Here is a 13,986-nt window from a genome sequence, read left to right as displayed (position 1 = left end):
CAGTCCCCAATTCCCGGGCTGTGGACTGGTACCAGGCTGTGGCCTGTCAGGAACACTCGACGGGAACGATGCCTGAGCTCTGCCTCCGCCTCCACCCTGGGAACCCGGCCACACAGCAGAGGTGACCGTGGTGAGTGGCGGGCGAGCTCCCCATGGCTTGCATCACCGCCTGAGCTCCCAGCCAGCCCCCATCTGTGGAAAAACTGTCTTCCATGAAACTGGTCCCTGGTGTCAGAAACGTTGGGGACTGCTGCTCTAAAGCATATGTATCAAGTTTCCATCATTTAATTATTATTTTAAAACTTTATCAACATAAATTTGTATGAGTTCTGAAAAAGTGTGCTTGTTATTAAACTAAGACCAAGTTAAATGGTATTTTAAAAATTTGTTTACTTTCACCCTCACAATTGTCATTTGTTTACAGTGCAGATCCTGTTACTTTACAATGAACATCAAATCCCAGAGCCTTGAGTTCTCTTCTTGGGTCGTAGCTTCCTGGACATGTGCAGGGATCTTGGTGGAACCATCTTGGGGACATGAATGTCTCCGGAGGTCAGGGTAGGGGAGCCTGCCACCTCTCAGGCCACACTGGGCTTTGGCTGGATGTTGCCTGAAGTGGGTAAGTGGAGGCCAGGCCCAGTGTCTGTGGACAATGGGTTCCTTTGGGATGAGAAGGCAGGTCTCTGCAAGAACTCTGAGAAGACAGCAGCGTGTGTTCAAGAGGACAGATTCGGGGGACTCCCTGCTAGGGAGCGCAGGGCTGCTCAGGGCCCATCAGCCTGTGACCATCTGTCTGTCCCAATTTGTGTCAGTCTACTGTGTACAGACCCCAGTGTGGGGGGACATGTGGGTGGCCAGAAGACACCTGGAAACCACCAGTCTTCTTGGGCATCAATGATCCAAGTTACTGGGAATTCTGGGGAAACTTGGAGATCGAACTTGGACTGTGGGGTCAGAGAGCTTGCAAATTTCCGTGGTGTAACCCCAAACTGTCAGGTATTCTTAAAATTCTGTCCCATCCGTCTGCTTCCTCTGACTGTGGTCTCACCACAGTTCGGACGTGGGTTCCTGGCTATCTTCCACATTGACCTTTCATGTTCTTACAAAATTCGAATTTCTCTTTTGACCATTTTCTACTCTTTAATTTTTTTCTTAGTTACCATATTTTACTTCTTCACTTAGGCTTCCTTTTCCAGGCGCATTTACCCCAATTTGACATCGCAGTTTTCAGCCAGCCACGGGCTGGCAGGAGTGTCAGAGCTGGCCGTGAACGCTGGACGGGCCGGGGGCTCAGGGCCATTCCACGTGTGGGCAGCGCCACCCTGGACTTCGCTTACTTCCCCTTCAGAATTAGGATGTTGGAAAGGTTCATTTTTAAGGTTTTGTTTCAGCTCCGGCAACCAAATTACTAAGCTCAAGGACAAGAGCTTTATTCCATTGTATAGAATATATTACTCGAGCAAATAATTAATTTATTAGAACAGGTGCAAGACACTATACAGTGTATATGGATTAATAAGAAGCGAGTGTACCGACGATACAGTCATCACTCAATAGTTGTCAAAGTAGAATGTTCTTTGTCACATTTTCAATCTGACGACGAGTACTGGTGGGATGAAGCATCCAACTTGGAAAGGTTGTGGGTTTCAGTAATACGTAGATCACGTGACAGAAACGATTGTGACGGACGCGGGTGGTGCCAGGCTTGCTGGCACAACCGGGCACATGCGGTGGGGGTGAGGCCGCGTCGCCGCGCGTGTCTGCTTCTCCCCCCCGGGCTCCCTCAGGTGGCGGCGCTGAGTCCCCTCTCTGGAGAGCTGCACTGTCGCCCCCAGACAGACTCAGCGGTGGTCCTCAGAGAGGCACTACTTTCTCTTCTTCTCCTTTTTCCCCTTTTCGGTCTTTTTCTCTTTATCCTTTGGCTTTTCTTGGCCGCCTCCCGTTAAGGCCAAGGCTCGCCTCTTGCCCAGAGGGGTTTTGGCGTACCAGCTCTGAAACGGAACAGAGTGCAGGAGAGGATCAGAGCGGCATGAGTGCCCCGGGACCCTCTTAAAAATAAAGAAGAGCAGCTCAGAAGGAAGGGGCCGGCGGCCGCTGTCCTTTGGGCGTTTAATGTGTGTTCAACACAAACTCTTTCTCACTGGGGTTCCCACCTGTATTTCTGCGTGATTCGAAACTTCTCCCTCAGGGATTTGCAGGTGCCGAGAATCACAGGCTAAATGTCACCAACAATCCTTCCCCACTAAGCCACCTGTTTTCCCGGCTGGCTCGTGTCCTGACGGGGCTTTTCTTGGTAAAGCGAGTGGTCCCCATGGCTCACACACGGTCACCAAGAGCTGGACTGGTGGCCGCGTGTGGACAATGGGCGCCCGTTCAGATACTGGGACAGAGACGCTATGGAAAACGTGGCGGAAACACCAGCCCGGTGCTCAGTGCCTGTGACTGTGCCGTGAAACTGACATAACTTTGTTTCTAGCACTTGGGGATTTTCTCACCTGTGTTTTAGCCCTGGCTCTGTTTGTCATGTAAGGTGAGGTGGCCGAATACTTACAGTGATGAACTTCTAATTTATTGAGACACGGTCTAGAACATAGTTAACAAAATTGGCTTCGGAGTAAAGTATGAATTTCAGCTCTGTTACTTTTTTAGCCGTGTGACCTGCAACAAGTTACTTTGCCTCTTGTGTTGTTTATTCTATCGCTGCTATGGCAGTGGCCACAAACTCAGTAGCTTAAAACAGCACATTTATTAAGTTCTGTTTCTGCAGGTGAGATGTCTGGAACAGGGTTCACTGGGCTAAAGGTGTCTGAGGTGTGTGTTCCTCCTACAGCCTGGGTGAGGATCTGTCCCCTTGTCTTTTGCAGCTTCCAGAGACCCCCTGCTTTTCTGGCTGTGGTCCCTGGTGCATCTTCAGGTACCAACCCTGGGCTGCCTGGGGTAGGAATGAGTCCTTCTCATGCTGCTCTCTCCGGTTCTCTCTTCCGAGACCCTCTTCCACTTTTCATGATGACACTGAACTGCCCAGGACAATTCAGGGCACTCTGTCTGCGCTCAGGTCAGCTGATCAGCAACCTCACTCCGTCTGCACCCTCACTGCCTCTTTGCCTTGTAACCTGATGTAGTTACGGCTTTCAGAGATGAGGATGTGGATGTCTTTGAGGGGCCATCATCCTGCCTACCACGCCTGCCTGTGTCTGTTTCCTCACTTGCAAAACAGGGGGATTGTGTGGTCTGGATGAGTTAATAGTGGCAGGCACATAATAAGCAGTCAGTAAATATTAGCTAACATTTTAACCATTTTTATCATTACTATAGTTGAATATGTTCTCCATCATGTCCATGGAGGAGTGTAGAATGTGTTTGAAGAATCTGCAAGATCTTAGTCTGATACCTTGTTGGAAACACAATTAGGTAAAATTTCTCAAGGTTTGCCCCATTCCAAGCAACTACAGCAATAGTATCGCACTATTCCAGAGTGTGATGGTGTCACTCCATGTATCCATCTGCTCAATAAATGTGTCCCTAAACAAACTGATTGACCATTTACGGGGGCCAGGTGTGGTGCAGGGGTCAGCAAAATATGGCTGATGGGCCAAACTGGGCCTGCTGCCTGTTCTTTCAAGTCAAGTTTTATTGGAACCCAGCCATACTCATTCATTCATTTACATATTGCATGTGGATGCTTTTGTGTCGGGATGCAGAGTTGGATAGTTCTGAGAGAGACTGCCTGGCTCTCAAAACCTGAAATATTTACTATTTGGACCTTTATGGTAAAAGTTTGCCAATCCCGGTGCTAGACCATTATTGCTGGAATCATTATCATGACCAGTTTCCATCTTCTACTGAAGCACTGGGGGCAAACCAGGACAGAACCACAGTTTTTAGATTTGGTAGAAAAACGATATGCTATATAGAGAAATTTTCCTAATTCTAAGCTATGGTGGCCTTCAACCACATGGATGTAATTTTCCTCCCTTGCCTTTGGAGTTGGCCAAGGAAACTACCTTCAGCAGAGGGCACCACTGCATTCATTCTGATTTAGAGAAGAGCAGGTAGAGTCTGAGGAGGGCCCACTGCCCTGGGCATCAAGGCCTAGGGCTCCACTGTGCCCTGGGCCGGCTGTGTGCATGGATGAAGGATGTGACTCTCAGCAACTCTGTGCCTTCCCATAAGAGAGAGTTGGAAGAGATGATTCTTAAAGTTTCCTCCAGATCTAAAAATTTCTGTGAATATGTCAAATGTATTCAAAAATTGGAAAACTAAATTTTGGTGAATTCTCTCTGTGGTTTCCTAATGCAAGTGGAAGTGAAAACTGAAAAATAAAGTGTATCATGGCAAATATGGGACAAAAACAGCATAGGCATGAAATATACTATTTAGCGGGTGGTTTTATCTATGCAAAACTTGTTCTATAGTACGAAATATGAAGTAAAAACCATGATAAGAGCCTGTGTGTACATGTGCGTGTTCGGATCCAATGGTTTTGAAGCTGCTACTCAATTCTGCAATTTGGCTGTTAATTTATAAGGTCACAAATCATGATTTTCCTAAAATGTGAGAGACACATGCTTTACTGCTACAGCTCAAAAGATTTCATGATCTAAAAATATCAAGCTTCCAAATCTCACCACATACAGCTGAGTTCAAATTCATGATACCCAGGAGACCAGAGGGAGGAGGTGATGTGACCAGGGTTTGCTGCTGAGATTCGGCCGTGAGCCATTCCTTACCTTGAAGCTTTCTTCTTCCTCTTTGTACACCGGATTCATACTGGTTATCGCCGCCGTGAACTCGCCTGCTGTGAGTGGTTTGTGAGTTTGTTGCCGGATTCTCCGATCTGTGAGCACATCTTTAACCACTTTGACGATATGTCCTTGGGTGAAGCCATCGGTGACCTTTGCCAGGCAGCTGACATTCAGGGTCTTAGAAAGGACTCCTCCATGGCGTTGAATGATTTGTTTCCACAAAACTGTTGCATCCAAAGTGGCAGAAAAGACACAGAGAACAACGGTTACCACGGAGAAAGCAGAGTCAGTCTAGCTCTTGGTACGGAGCGACACGCATCTCATCCAGAAGGGATGCACAGGAAGTTTACTCCCATTTATTTGTAAATCAAATGAACACAAAGCCAGGTAACTAAATGTTTTCCTCTGGGGGATTTTCAACCATAAGACACATGTATTGATGACCCTGAGATCTGTAGATCTATAGGTCCCTGCAAATTAACAAGGAAAAAGTTAAACCACAGTCAGGACGGCTTTAATGTGGTGCCTGTGAAGATGCTTAAAATCTTTTAACATCAGAAACCACATAGGGTGTGTATGGCATCTCCGTTCATCAAAATAATTGGTTTCACTGATCATCACCTAAGAGCACATTCAGGAATAACATCAATCGGGTGTCAGGCAGATGTGGGGGCGGGGATGGGTGTATACATACATGAGTGCGATGCGCACTGTCTAGGCGATGGACATGCTTGAAGCTCTGATTCGGGGAGGGCAAGAGCAATATACATAACCTAAACTTTTGTACCCCCATAATATGTGGAAATAAAAAAAAAGAATATTATATTTTCCAAAGAATTTTGATAAGCAGCTTAACTTAATTATTCTATTTTAGTTATGAAGTTCATTTCTTACATAATTTTTACATCTAGAATTAGAATGCACATTCCAGTTTCCATTAGCTACGGCCAAGTTCCGTGCTTCTGGGTGTAAGACACTGCGCTATACAAATTAACTGAGCACTCTGACTCGATTCTGTCCCTCCACAACTGTAAACACGCATTGGTTGACCAAAATCCATCACATGGGTGCCTGGCAGTTCTCTATGTTTGCGGGACCTGGGTAAATGAGAGATTTCAGTAAGAACACAGAGATGTTGTGAAAATGAATTATGAAATAATTCTTGATGCTTTACTTTAGAGATAGAATGAACTCCTGTACAATATTTGAAATGACACTACATTTGGAGAACTCTGTCCATTCTCTACAGAGAGCTTCTCTCAAGAGAGCTTTGAGGGCAATACTGAGATTTGCTGTCGCTTATTCAGTGGTATCCAGACAGCGAGGAGCGTGAAGGACCACCCGTCTCAGTCCCACAGGTCGTCAGTCTCAGCACTGGGATGATCTCTTGAGCATTTTGACCTTATTTGAGGAATATTTGAAACAGTTTTTAAAAAATGGCCATCACTATTTGACCTGAGCATTGCCAGGTCTGGCAAAGGGTTAATTCTGGGTCTGTTAAATGACCACATCATCCGCATGCATTGATCCAAAAATGGTAGATAAAATGAAAAGCTCTACTTACTGTAAAGAAATAAAATAAAACTATGGCCCACATCGGAGAGTCTGGCTTTTGGGCCATGGGCTATTCTACCAGCTCACCTCCACTGTCCTCTTTGGTAGGGGTCCTTGTCCCGTGGGTGAGCTGAGTGGTTGGGAGAGGGTAAAGGGTAAGTTGTACCATGGAGTCTGAAACTTCTCTGAGCTCAGCACCAAGGGTTTGGAGACCTGCAGGGAGACCAACAAGGGCCATGGGGACCCCAAACTGGCCTAAAGCATCATCTAACCCCCTGGATCTACTCTGCTACTTCCTTGGCAAGTTTATTTAAGCTTGAGCCCAAATGAGTCTTAGTTGTAAAGTAGGAGGAAGATTTGCGTCTCAGTGCTGCTGTGAGTGTATACAACAGGGTGTACAACAGCGTATACAACAGTGTGTACAACAGCGTATACAACAGTGTGTACAACAATGTATCCTGGGAGAGCGCCATCCTAGCATGTGATGGGCGCTTTATTTTCTGTAGCTGAATTACTGTGTTATTACAATTATCATTGCGGTTATTCTTCATTCCATCTTGCACCGAGGTTTCCCAACCCTCAGTAAAACATCAATTATAAAAGATAACAAAAAATGCCCTGCAGAGTATTTCCAAGCCTGTTCGTGTAAAGACAGATTGGAACGGATGAGGATTATCCTTATCTAAATGCAACTGTGGTAGAGTCAGAATTCCGAAAATACAACCCATGGTAAAAATGACAAACAGCAACAACTAGACAACACCATCACTTGAGACCTTGTCTTCTGTCCAAATTTACAACGTCTAGAAAAAGTACCAGTGGGTCTGAGTGCTGAGTCTGGAAGCTGAGAAGGGAACAGGTTTTACGGGAGGGTCACAGGTGAGGCCCCTGAAGCTGAGTCGACACCCCAGGCTGGAGGCTCAGGATGGCTCCATCCTGGGCAGGCCTGGGCAAATTCCTGCCCGTGGAACGGCCAGTGGACAAGCAACGAGGGCCAAGCATTCCCCAGCAACGGACAGGAGCCCTCTCCTGCCTCCCTGCTATGCTACAACAATCATAGTCTCAGAAGTTTCGTGTCTAAATCATCCAACCTTCTAATAGGAGTAGACTCTCTAAATTCGAGATTCACTGGTGATGGGGTACAATTCCTCTGGAATAGTGTGTACATGTAAACACCGTGCTGACCATTTAAAATGCGTGATACTTGGTATTCATGTAGCATTTTGGTTGAGGGTCCTCAAAATACACAAATCATTGATTACTTTCCAGAGATCACCATTTTTCAATGGAGGCTCAGTAAGAGAGCTCTGTGAGGCAGTCCCAGCTACAGTGGGCCAGTTGTCCTGAGATGCAGAGGATGGGAACGAGAACCAGCCCAACTTCCTGCTCGTGGCCATGGGCTCTAGCTACACACCTTTCAAAGAACAGCTTCTACGCTTTCACGAAGCCGCCATTCACGGTTCCCGACACCCAGAGAGCTGTCTGGGGGCCTGAGGGGGAGCCAGGTGCAGAGTGAATCTCAGTGTGGTGGGCTTGGCTGAGACACTGGATCCCCAGCAGATGGCCGCATCTGTGCCCGGGGTGTGGGTGGGCAGCAACGCACAGCAGTCTTGGGGTCTGGCCATGCCGTGGTGGTGAGGACCGAGGTCGAGGACCTGGGGGTGCCAAAGGCAGAGCAGGGTCAGGGCCGAGTGCTGTATTATACTTTCCGCTCCTTGATGCAAAAGGTTCCTCATTTTTTCAGACTAGTTTGCATTCTCTTTTCCTTCTTAGACAAAAAAGAATGTGGTCTTTGGCTTCCCTTCATCTGCTTTTGACATTCCAATTGATTCTGTCCTGGCTCGTGCTCGAGATGATGTAGTATCTCGAAATTCATTTTTATTTGGGATTTTACAAAAGCCTGAAGGGTGAATATTGTGATTTGGGTGAGCTTCTGACCCTCTGAAGCCTAAAATTCCAGGTTAAATCTGCAGACATAACCTGGCCCCATCCAACTGGACACTGGGTCCGCCCAGACACGGGAAGGCCTGGGATGAATGGGGTTGTTCGTGGAACAGACCCCAGGGGACAGAGGCAAGAGGGGGAAGCATGAGGAACGCAGAGAGAAGGAAACCCTAAGGGACTCCAGGGACCAGCCAAGGCATTCGTCAGCCTGGGGTTGGATTTCTGTTGCAGAGACAGCTCGACGTGGAGCGAGGAAGGGGACACTGAACTGTATTTGGTGAACCCTAAGGACTGTTCCTCAGCTGGTCCCTCTTGGAGTCTCAGCACCGTCACTTCCCCACCCGCCTGGGGGAATTGAGAAGTGGGGCCGGGTGTGTCCCGCACACCCTGGGCGCTTGCTGCTGGTGGACAGACGGCCGGGCAACGGGCCGCGTTACGGATTCACAGCCCGTGATTTATGGGCTGGAAGAGACTACTTTCGATCACTGCAGAGACAGGAACAGCCTTTCTTTAAGACGGATGCTCCAGCCACTGTGGCTATGAAAACTTCAAGGTCACTGGAGGAAACGTCAGACGGTGTTTATGATGTCGGCAGGAATGGCGGCCTGAGCAAATCGCTCATCGAGGGAGAAATATGAGGGGCATGTGGTTTAGTGGCCAGAGCCCTGGGCCCCACAGAAGTGCTTTACGCAGGTCTGTCATCTGCCCGTAGGTGAGGGGACGCCTCCTGTCCTGCCTCTCCCATGACAGTGCTGCAGGGAGACTCGGGTAGGAGCCTGAGTGTGATCTGAATCCTGAGGGATGCCTGGTATTTTATCAAAAGAGCAAACTTGCCAGTGCTGTACATCAACAGCTTCCTTTTTAAAGGGCCTATAGTTTTGTCAAACAATAGGAACCATTCAATCCAAAGTCAAGAATAATGCTCCAGCCCCTTCAAATTAATAATACCCTACCTTATTCCCTTAAGATGGCTTAAAAATACATATAATACAAAGGAAAAAAAAAAGAGGAAAAGAAGAAGCGAGCATGAGAGGGGAGAGGAATAGCTCTGGGAGAGCCGGGAGCGTGGACTGCCCGGCACAGATGGCAGAGACTGGGGCTGAGACTGCTGTGCCCTCGTCTCCCTTCCTGGCAGGACGTCCCCACCCCTTGGCCCTCAGTGGGGCCATGGGACTCATTCTGGCCACTGCGGTACAGGCAGAAGAAATGTTGGCTTCTTCCAGGTCTAGTCCTTAAAATCCGCTGTGGCGTCCTCCGCCCTGGCCTCCTCTCTTCTGTTGATGTTGGCTGGATGCAAAGGACCTGGTGGCGCTTTGAGGCCCTAAAGGATGGAGAAGCCACTAGATGGGTGGAGAAATGGCTGGGCCCAAAGTCTTCCTGTACTTTGTGTAAAACATTGATTTAGGAAGCCAGGATCACGATTTATCAATATGGAAATAAGCACACACTTCCCATAGAGCAGCTGATAAGTTAGTGGTGTATCACACATGGGGAGTAGAGGATTGTTCTTTCAGCAAACAAAATTGATCAGGAACTTCAGGGCAACCAGATAGAACCGATATCCCCTCTGTTTTGGTGGTGCTCATGTGACTGGAGAAGGATTAATGGAGACCAAGTCTGACCTAATCATTGTGTGGTTACCATTAATGCGACCACTGCTGCCACCAGCACCACGGCCACCGGCACCTCCTACTGCCACTGTGACCACCAGCATCTCCGTTACTGCCATGCCACCACCGCCCACCACCACCGCCAGCCTCCTGGCACTGCTATGCACACCGCCAATGTTGGTACCACAGCTGCCACCTCCCTAGGGTCACCCCACACTGCCGTCATTGCCACTGTCATCTCCATCAGACTGCATGTCCACGGTCATCTCCGCTAGCACACACCGTGCCCCCAACACCTCCACCGTCTTAACACTGACAGTGCCATCGCCGTGTCAACACCAAACCTGTCGCCACTGCCACCACTGCAGTGCTGAGGATGCCCTTCTACAAGCCACACCCATGGTGCCCACACCCTCGTGTCGTCCGCTGCTTTTGGATCTGGCCTGGCCCTGTGGCTTCCACCTGGCCAGTAGAGTGTGGTGACAGTGGCTCTGTGTGACTTGTGAGGCTGGGTCAGCTGCTGCCCAACCTCTTGAAACGTGCGCTTGTGAGACCTGCCGTGTGTGGGACCCTGATGGGACCTGCTGCCGCCTGTGGAAAGCCACGTGGAACGGCCCCAGCTGAGTCCCCACTGACGGCCAGCAGCTCTGGTCACACGGGTGAGCCGGCTTGGGTGGGCACGCTGTCTGGTCTCCAGACCGCTCAGGCCCCAACTGACATTTGACTTGACACCATGAGGTACCTTGAGGAGAACGCCACCGCCGAGCCCAGTCAACCCTCGGAACCACCAGGGGGAGTAATTTGTTGTTCTGAGCCACTGGGGAGGCTTTCACAGGGGAATAGACGACAGAAACAGCCACCAGCGCCATCACCAGCTGCCTTTGCCACTCACCCCCACCCCACTTCCCCTCGTCCTCCAGCCACCCCCTGCTCTCCCTCCCCCTGCCTGGGCCACCCATACCCACACCCTCCTGGTGCCACCGCGGGGCTGGGTGCTCTGCTAACCACGCGGAGGAGGGTCACAGCAGCCCTGTGGCGCAGACGGCTCTCCTGCTTCACAGGGGAGAACACGGAGGCCCGGGTCGGTCGACTGACTTGTCAAGGTCACCAGCTATTAAGGGGCAGAGCTGGGACTCTGAGCCAGGTCTCCTGAGTGCCCCAATCTTGTGGCTTTTCCAATTTCATTGTGCTGCCTCAGAAGCACTTTTTTGTATTGTTCCCATTTAAAAATATGCTTCAAAAGAAGTGGATTTTGAATCTGTCTATTCAAGAAGAAAGAATTGTAAAAGTAAGCATTCGTATTTAATATTTATTTTAAGTAAGTCAACATGCAGCTGGACTTTGAGACTGGGGGGAAGAAACCAACCTGGTAAAAAGAAACGGTGCTCTATGGGAAAGACACTGTCACCACGGGCATGAGCTGAGTGATCCCGATCTACCTGCCGAAAGAGAACTTAGCACCCACAATTTTGTCACCATCAGGGCCAAAAATGATAATCTCCATCCACTTTCCTTTTTTCTTAGGGAAAGAGAAATATGTTAACAGCAGAACAAAGACATACGGCTTCCCTCCTGTGGCCAGGGGCTCGCATTTCTGGCGTGTGCTCCCTGTCTGGTCCAGGTGTGCATGCCCCCGCAGGGCACAGGCTGCCCTTGACTCATCTGATGCTCCCTGGGTCACGACGGCCACCCCAGCCCCACACGCCGGCAAGCAAACAACGGACGACCCAGGCTCAGTTACCACACGTGGGAAGGGCAAGCAAACAACGGACGACCCAGGCTCAGTTACCACACGTGGGAAGGGCAAGCAAACAACGGACGACCCAGGCTCAGTTACCACACGTGGGAAGGGCAAGCAAACAACGGACGACTCAGACTCAGTTACCATACGTGGGAAGGGGCTGGGGGTACTTGCCGTATCTGGAAGCGTAGTCGGGTCTGGGAACCAAAATAATTTTTTGGTAAACTTTGCAAAAAGATTGGAGTTCGGCATCAAAAGGACGCTGTGTTGTCCCCACAATCAGAATCCTGTCATCTGGTTTCAGGAGTTTCAGAATTTTTGGAAGCTGTTTTTTCAGGCGTTTAGGTTCATTCTGGGAGAAAGAGAGAGGGAAAAAAATTGGCCCATGTATAGAAAAAGGAATGACAAACTAAAGAAATCTACTCTTAGAAATAGAATGTGCTTCAGCATACATTTGTTAAAGTGATTTCAAAGCTCTGGGAAACACAATTTCTTCAAGTTTGTCCTGGGACGAGTCTTGGAATGTGCTTCCTACATTGACCGGGTCATTTTTAATTGTCAGCATTTCCTTTCCTCAACCTCTGGCACCCAGATTTGGAGATTGGGAAGGAAGGAAGCACCTGACTGGACATTTGAGCACCTTGACCCTGAGAATGGGAAATAGTGGCTGATTCCCAAGCAGAAGGAAGCTCGTTGGGACTTATAATTAGTTTGTGGTGCTCCTTTTTCCTGAGTGGCTTGGAAGGTGAACCAAGGTTTCCTTTGCTGACGGCTGTGACAGTGAAGAACTACAGCTTGGACCTCATGTCTGACACATACCTGGTTACAAAAGGTTGTGAAACTCCTCTCTCTGGAGGAGTCTGGAAATGATTTGAACCTGTACGATTTTAGTGTAATCTCAGCACTAATGAGGGAGAGAAGAAAGCTAGGACAGGCTCTCCGTTTGGTATCCTAGGGAGGATGACTTCCAGCCGTGGGAGTCAGAGCTGGCCATGTTGCCATGGGCAACAGCCTGGTTTTAAATTAACCTCGGTTGGCACAGATAAGGGAAGAGGAAGTGTGGGAAGAGGGGTGTTGGTGGGAGCCTCCATGGAGATGTTCCCAGAACAATCTTGGCCATTTTTGCTACCATTTGGTTGATGGTTAATGAGGTTCTGTGTCTTTTCATGTGCTTATTGGTCATTTGTATGTCACCTTTAGCGGAATGTATACTCAGATTGTTGGCCCATTTTACAAGTTGGGTTATTTGTCTCTTTATTATTGAGTTGTAAGAGTTCTTTATACGTTCTAGATACAAGTCCCTTATCAGTACATGGCTTGAAAATATTTCCTCCCGTTCTGTGGGTTGTCTGTTTACTTCCTTGATGGTGTCCTTTGCAGCCAAAAAGTTTCTAATTTTGATGAGGTGCAATTTAATTTTTCTTTTGTTGCCTGGGCTTTTGGTGTCATATCTAAGAAGCCACTGCATGAGCCAGTCACAAAGATTTAGGCCAATATTTTTGTTTTAAGAGTTTTATCATTTTAACTCTCAATTTTAGGTCTTTGATACATTATGGGTTGATTTTTGTATATGGTGTGAGGTAGGGTTCCAATTTAATTCTTTTGTAGGTGGCTATTCTGTTGTCCCAGCACCAACTGTTGAAAAGACTATTCTTTCTGCATTTGAATTGTCATGGCACCTTTGTCAAAATTGACTGTAAATGTAAGGGTTTATTTTTGGATTTTCTTTTTTTTTTTTTTTTTTTTTGAGACAGAGTCTCACTTTGTTGCCCGGGCTAGAGTGAGTGCCGTGGCATCAGCCTAGCTCACAGCAACCTCAGACTCCTGGGCTTAAAGCGATCCTACTGCCTCAGCCTCCCGAGTAGCTGGGACTACAGGCATGAGCCACCATGCCCGGCTAATTTTTTTTGTATATATATATTTTTAGTTGGCCAGACAATTTCTTTCTATTTTTGGTAGAGACGGGGTCTCACTCTTGCTCAGGCTGGTCTCGAACTCCTGACCTCAAGCGATCCACCCGCCTCGGCCTCCCAGAGCTAGGATTACAGGCGTGAGCCACCGCGCCCGGCCTATTTTTGGATTTTCAATTCTATTCCACTGATCTATATTTCTCTACTTATGCCTGTACCACACTGTCTTGATTGCTGTAGCTTTGTAGTAAGTTGGGAAGTGAAATTGGGAAATGTGAGCCTTCCAACTTTGTTTTTTCTTTTGAGGATTGTCTTGGCTGGGTCTCTTGAATTTCCATATGAACTTTAGCATCAGCTTATTAATTTCTGCAAATAAGCCCACTGGAAGGGGAGATTGCACTGAATCTACAAATCAATATTTTGATTTATCTTAACAATATTAAATCTTTCAACCCATGAATATAAAAAGACTTTCCATTTAT

At 48.0% G+C, this 13,986-nt stretch overlaps 1 protein-coding gene across 3 annotated transcripts in view; it reads right to left on the bottom strand.

The window, feature by feature from the left end:
• Positions 1 to 377: 377 nt before the first annotated feature.
• Positions 378 to 13,986, bottom strand: part of IQCA1 (IQ motif containing with AAA domain 1) — a 144,395-nt gene continuing 130,786 nt past the window's right edge. For all 3 annotated transcript variants that reach the window (XM_045558704.1, XM_045558705.1, XM_045558706.1), the window contains 3 exons: positions 11,769 to 11,946; positions 4,731 to 4,969; positions 378 to 1,991 (listed from right to left, as the gene is read on the bottom strand). In XM_045558704.1, coding sequence (XP_045414660.1) covers positions 1,866 to 1,991; positions 4,731 to 4,969; positions 11,769 to 11,946 — 543 coding nt within the window. In that variant the 3' untranslated portion in view covers positions 378 to 1,865. The remainder of the gene's footprint in view (positions 1,992 to 4,730; positions 4,970 to 11,768; positions 11,947 to 13,986) is intronic.

The sequence above is a fragment of the Lemur catta genome, chromosome 8 (genome assembly GCF_020740605.2).
Source record: "Lemur catta isolate mLemCat1 chromosome 8, mLemCat1.pri, whole genome shotgun sequence".
Lineage (NCBI taxonomy): Eukaryota > Metazoa > Chordata > Mammalia > Primates > Lemuridae > Lemur > Lemur catta.
This window is presented reverse-complemented; position numbering and strand designations above follow the sequence as displayed.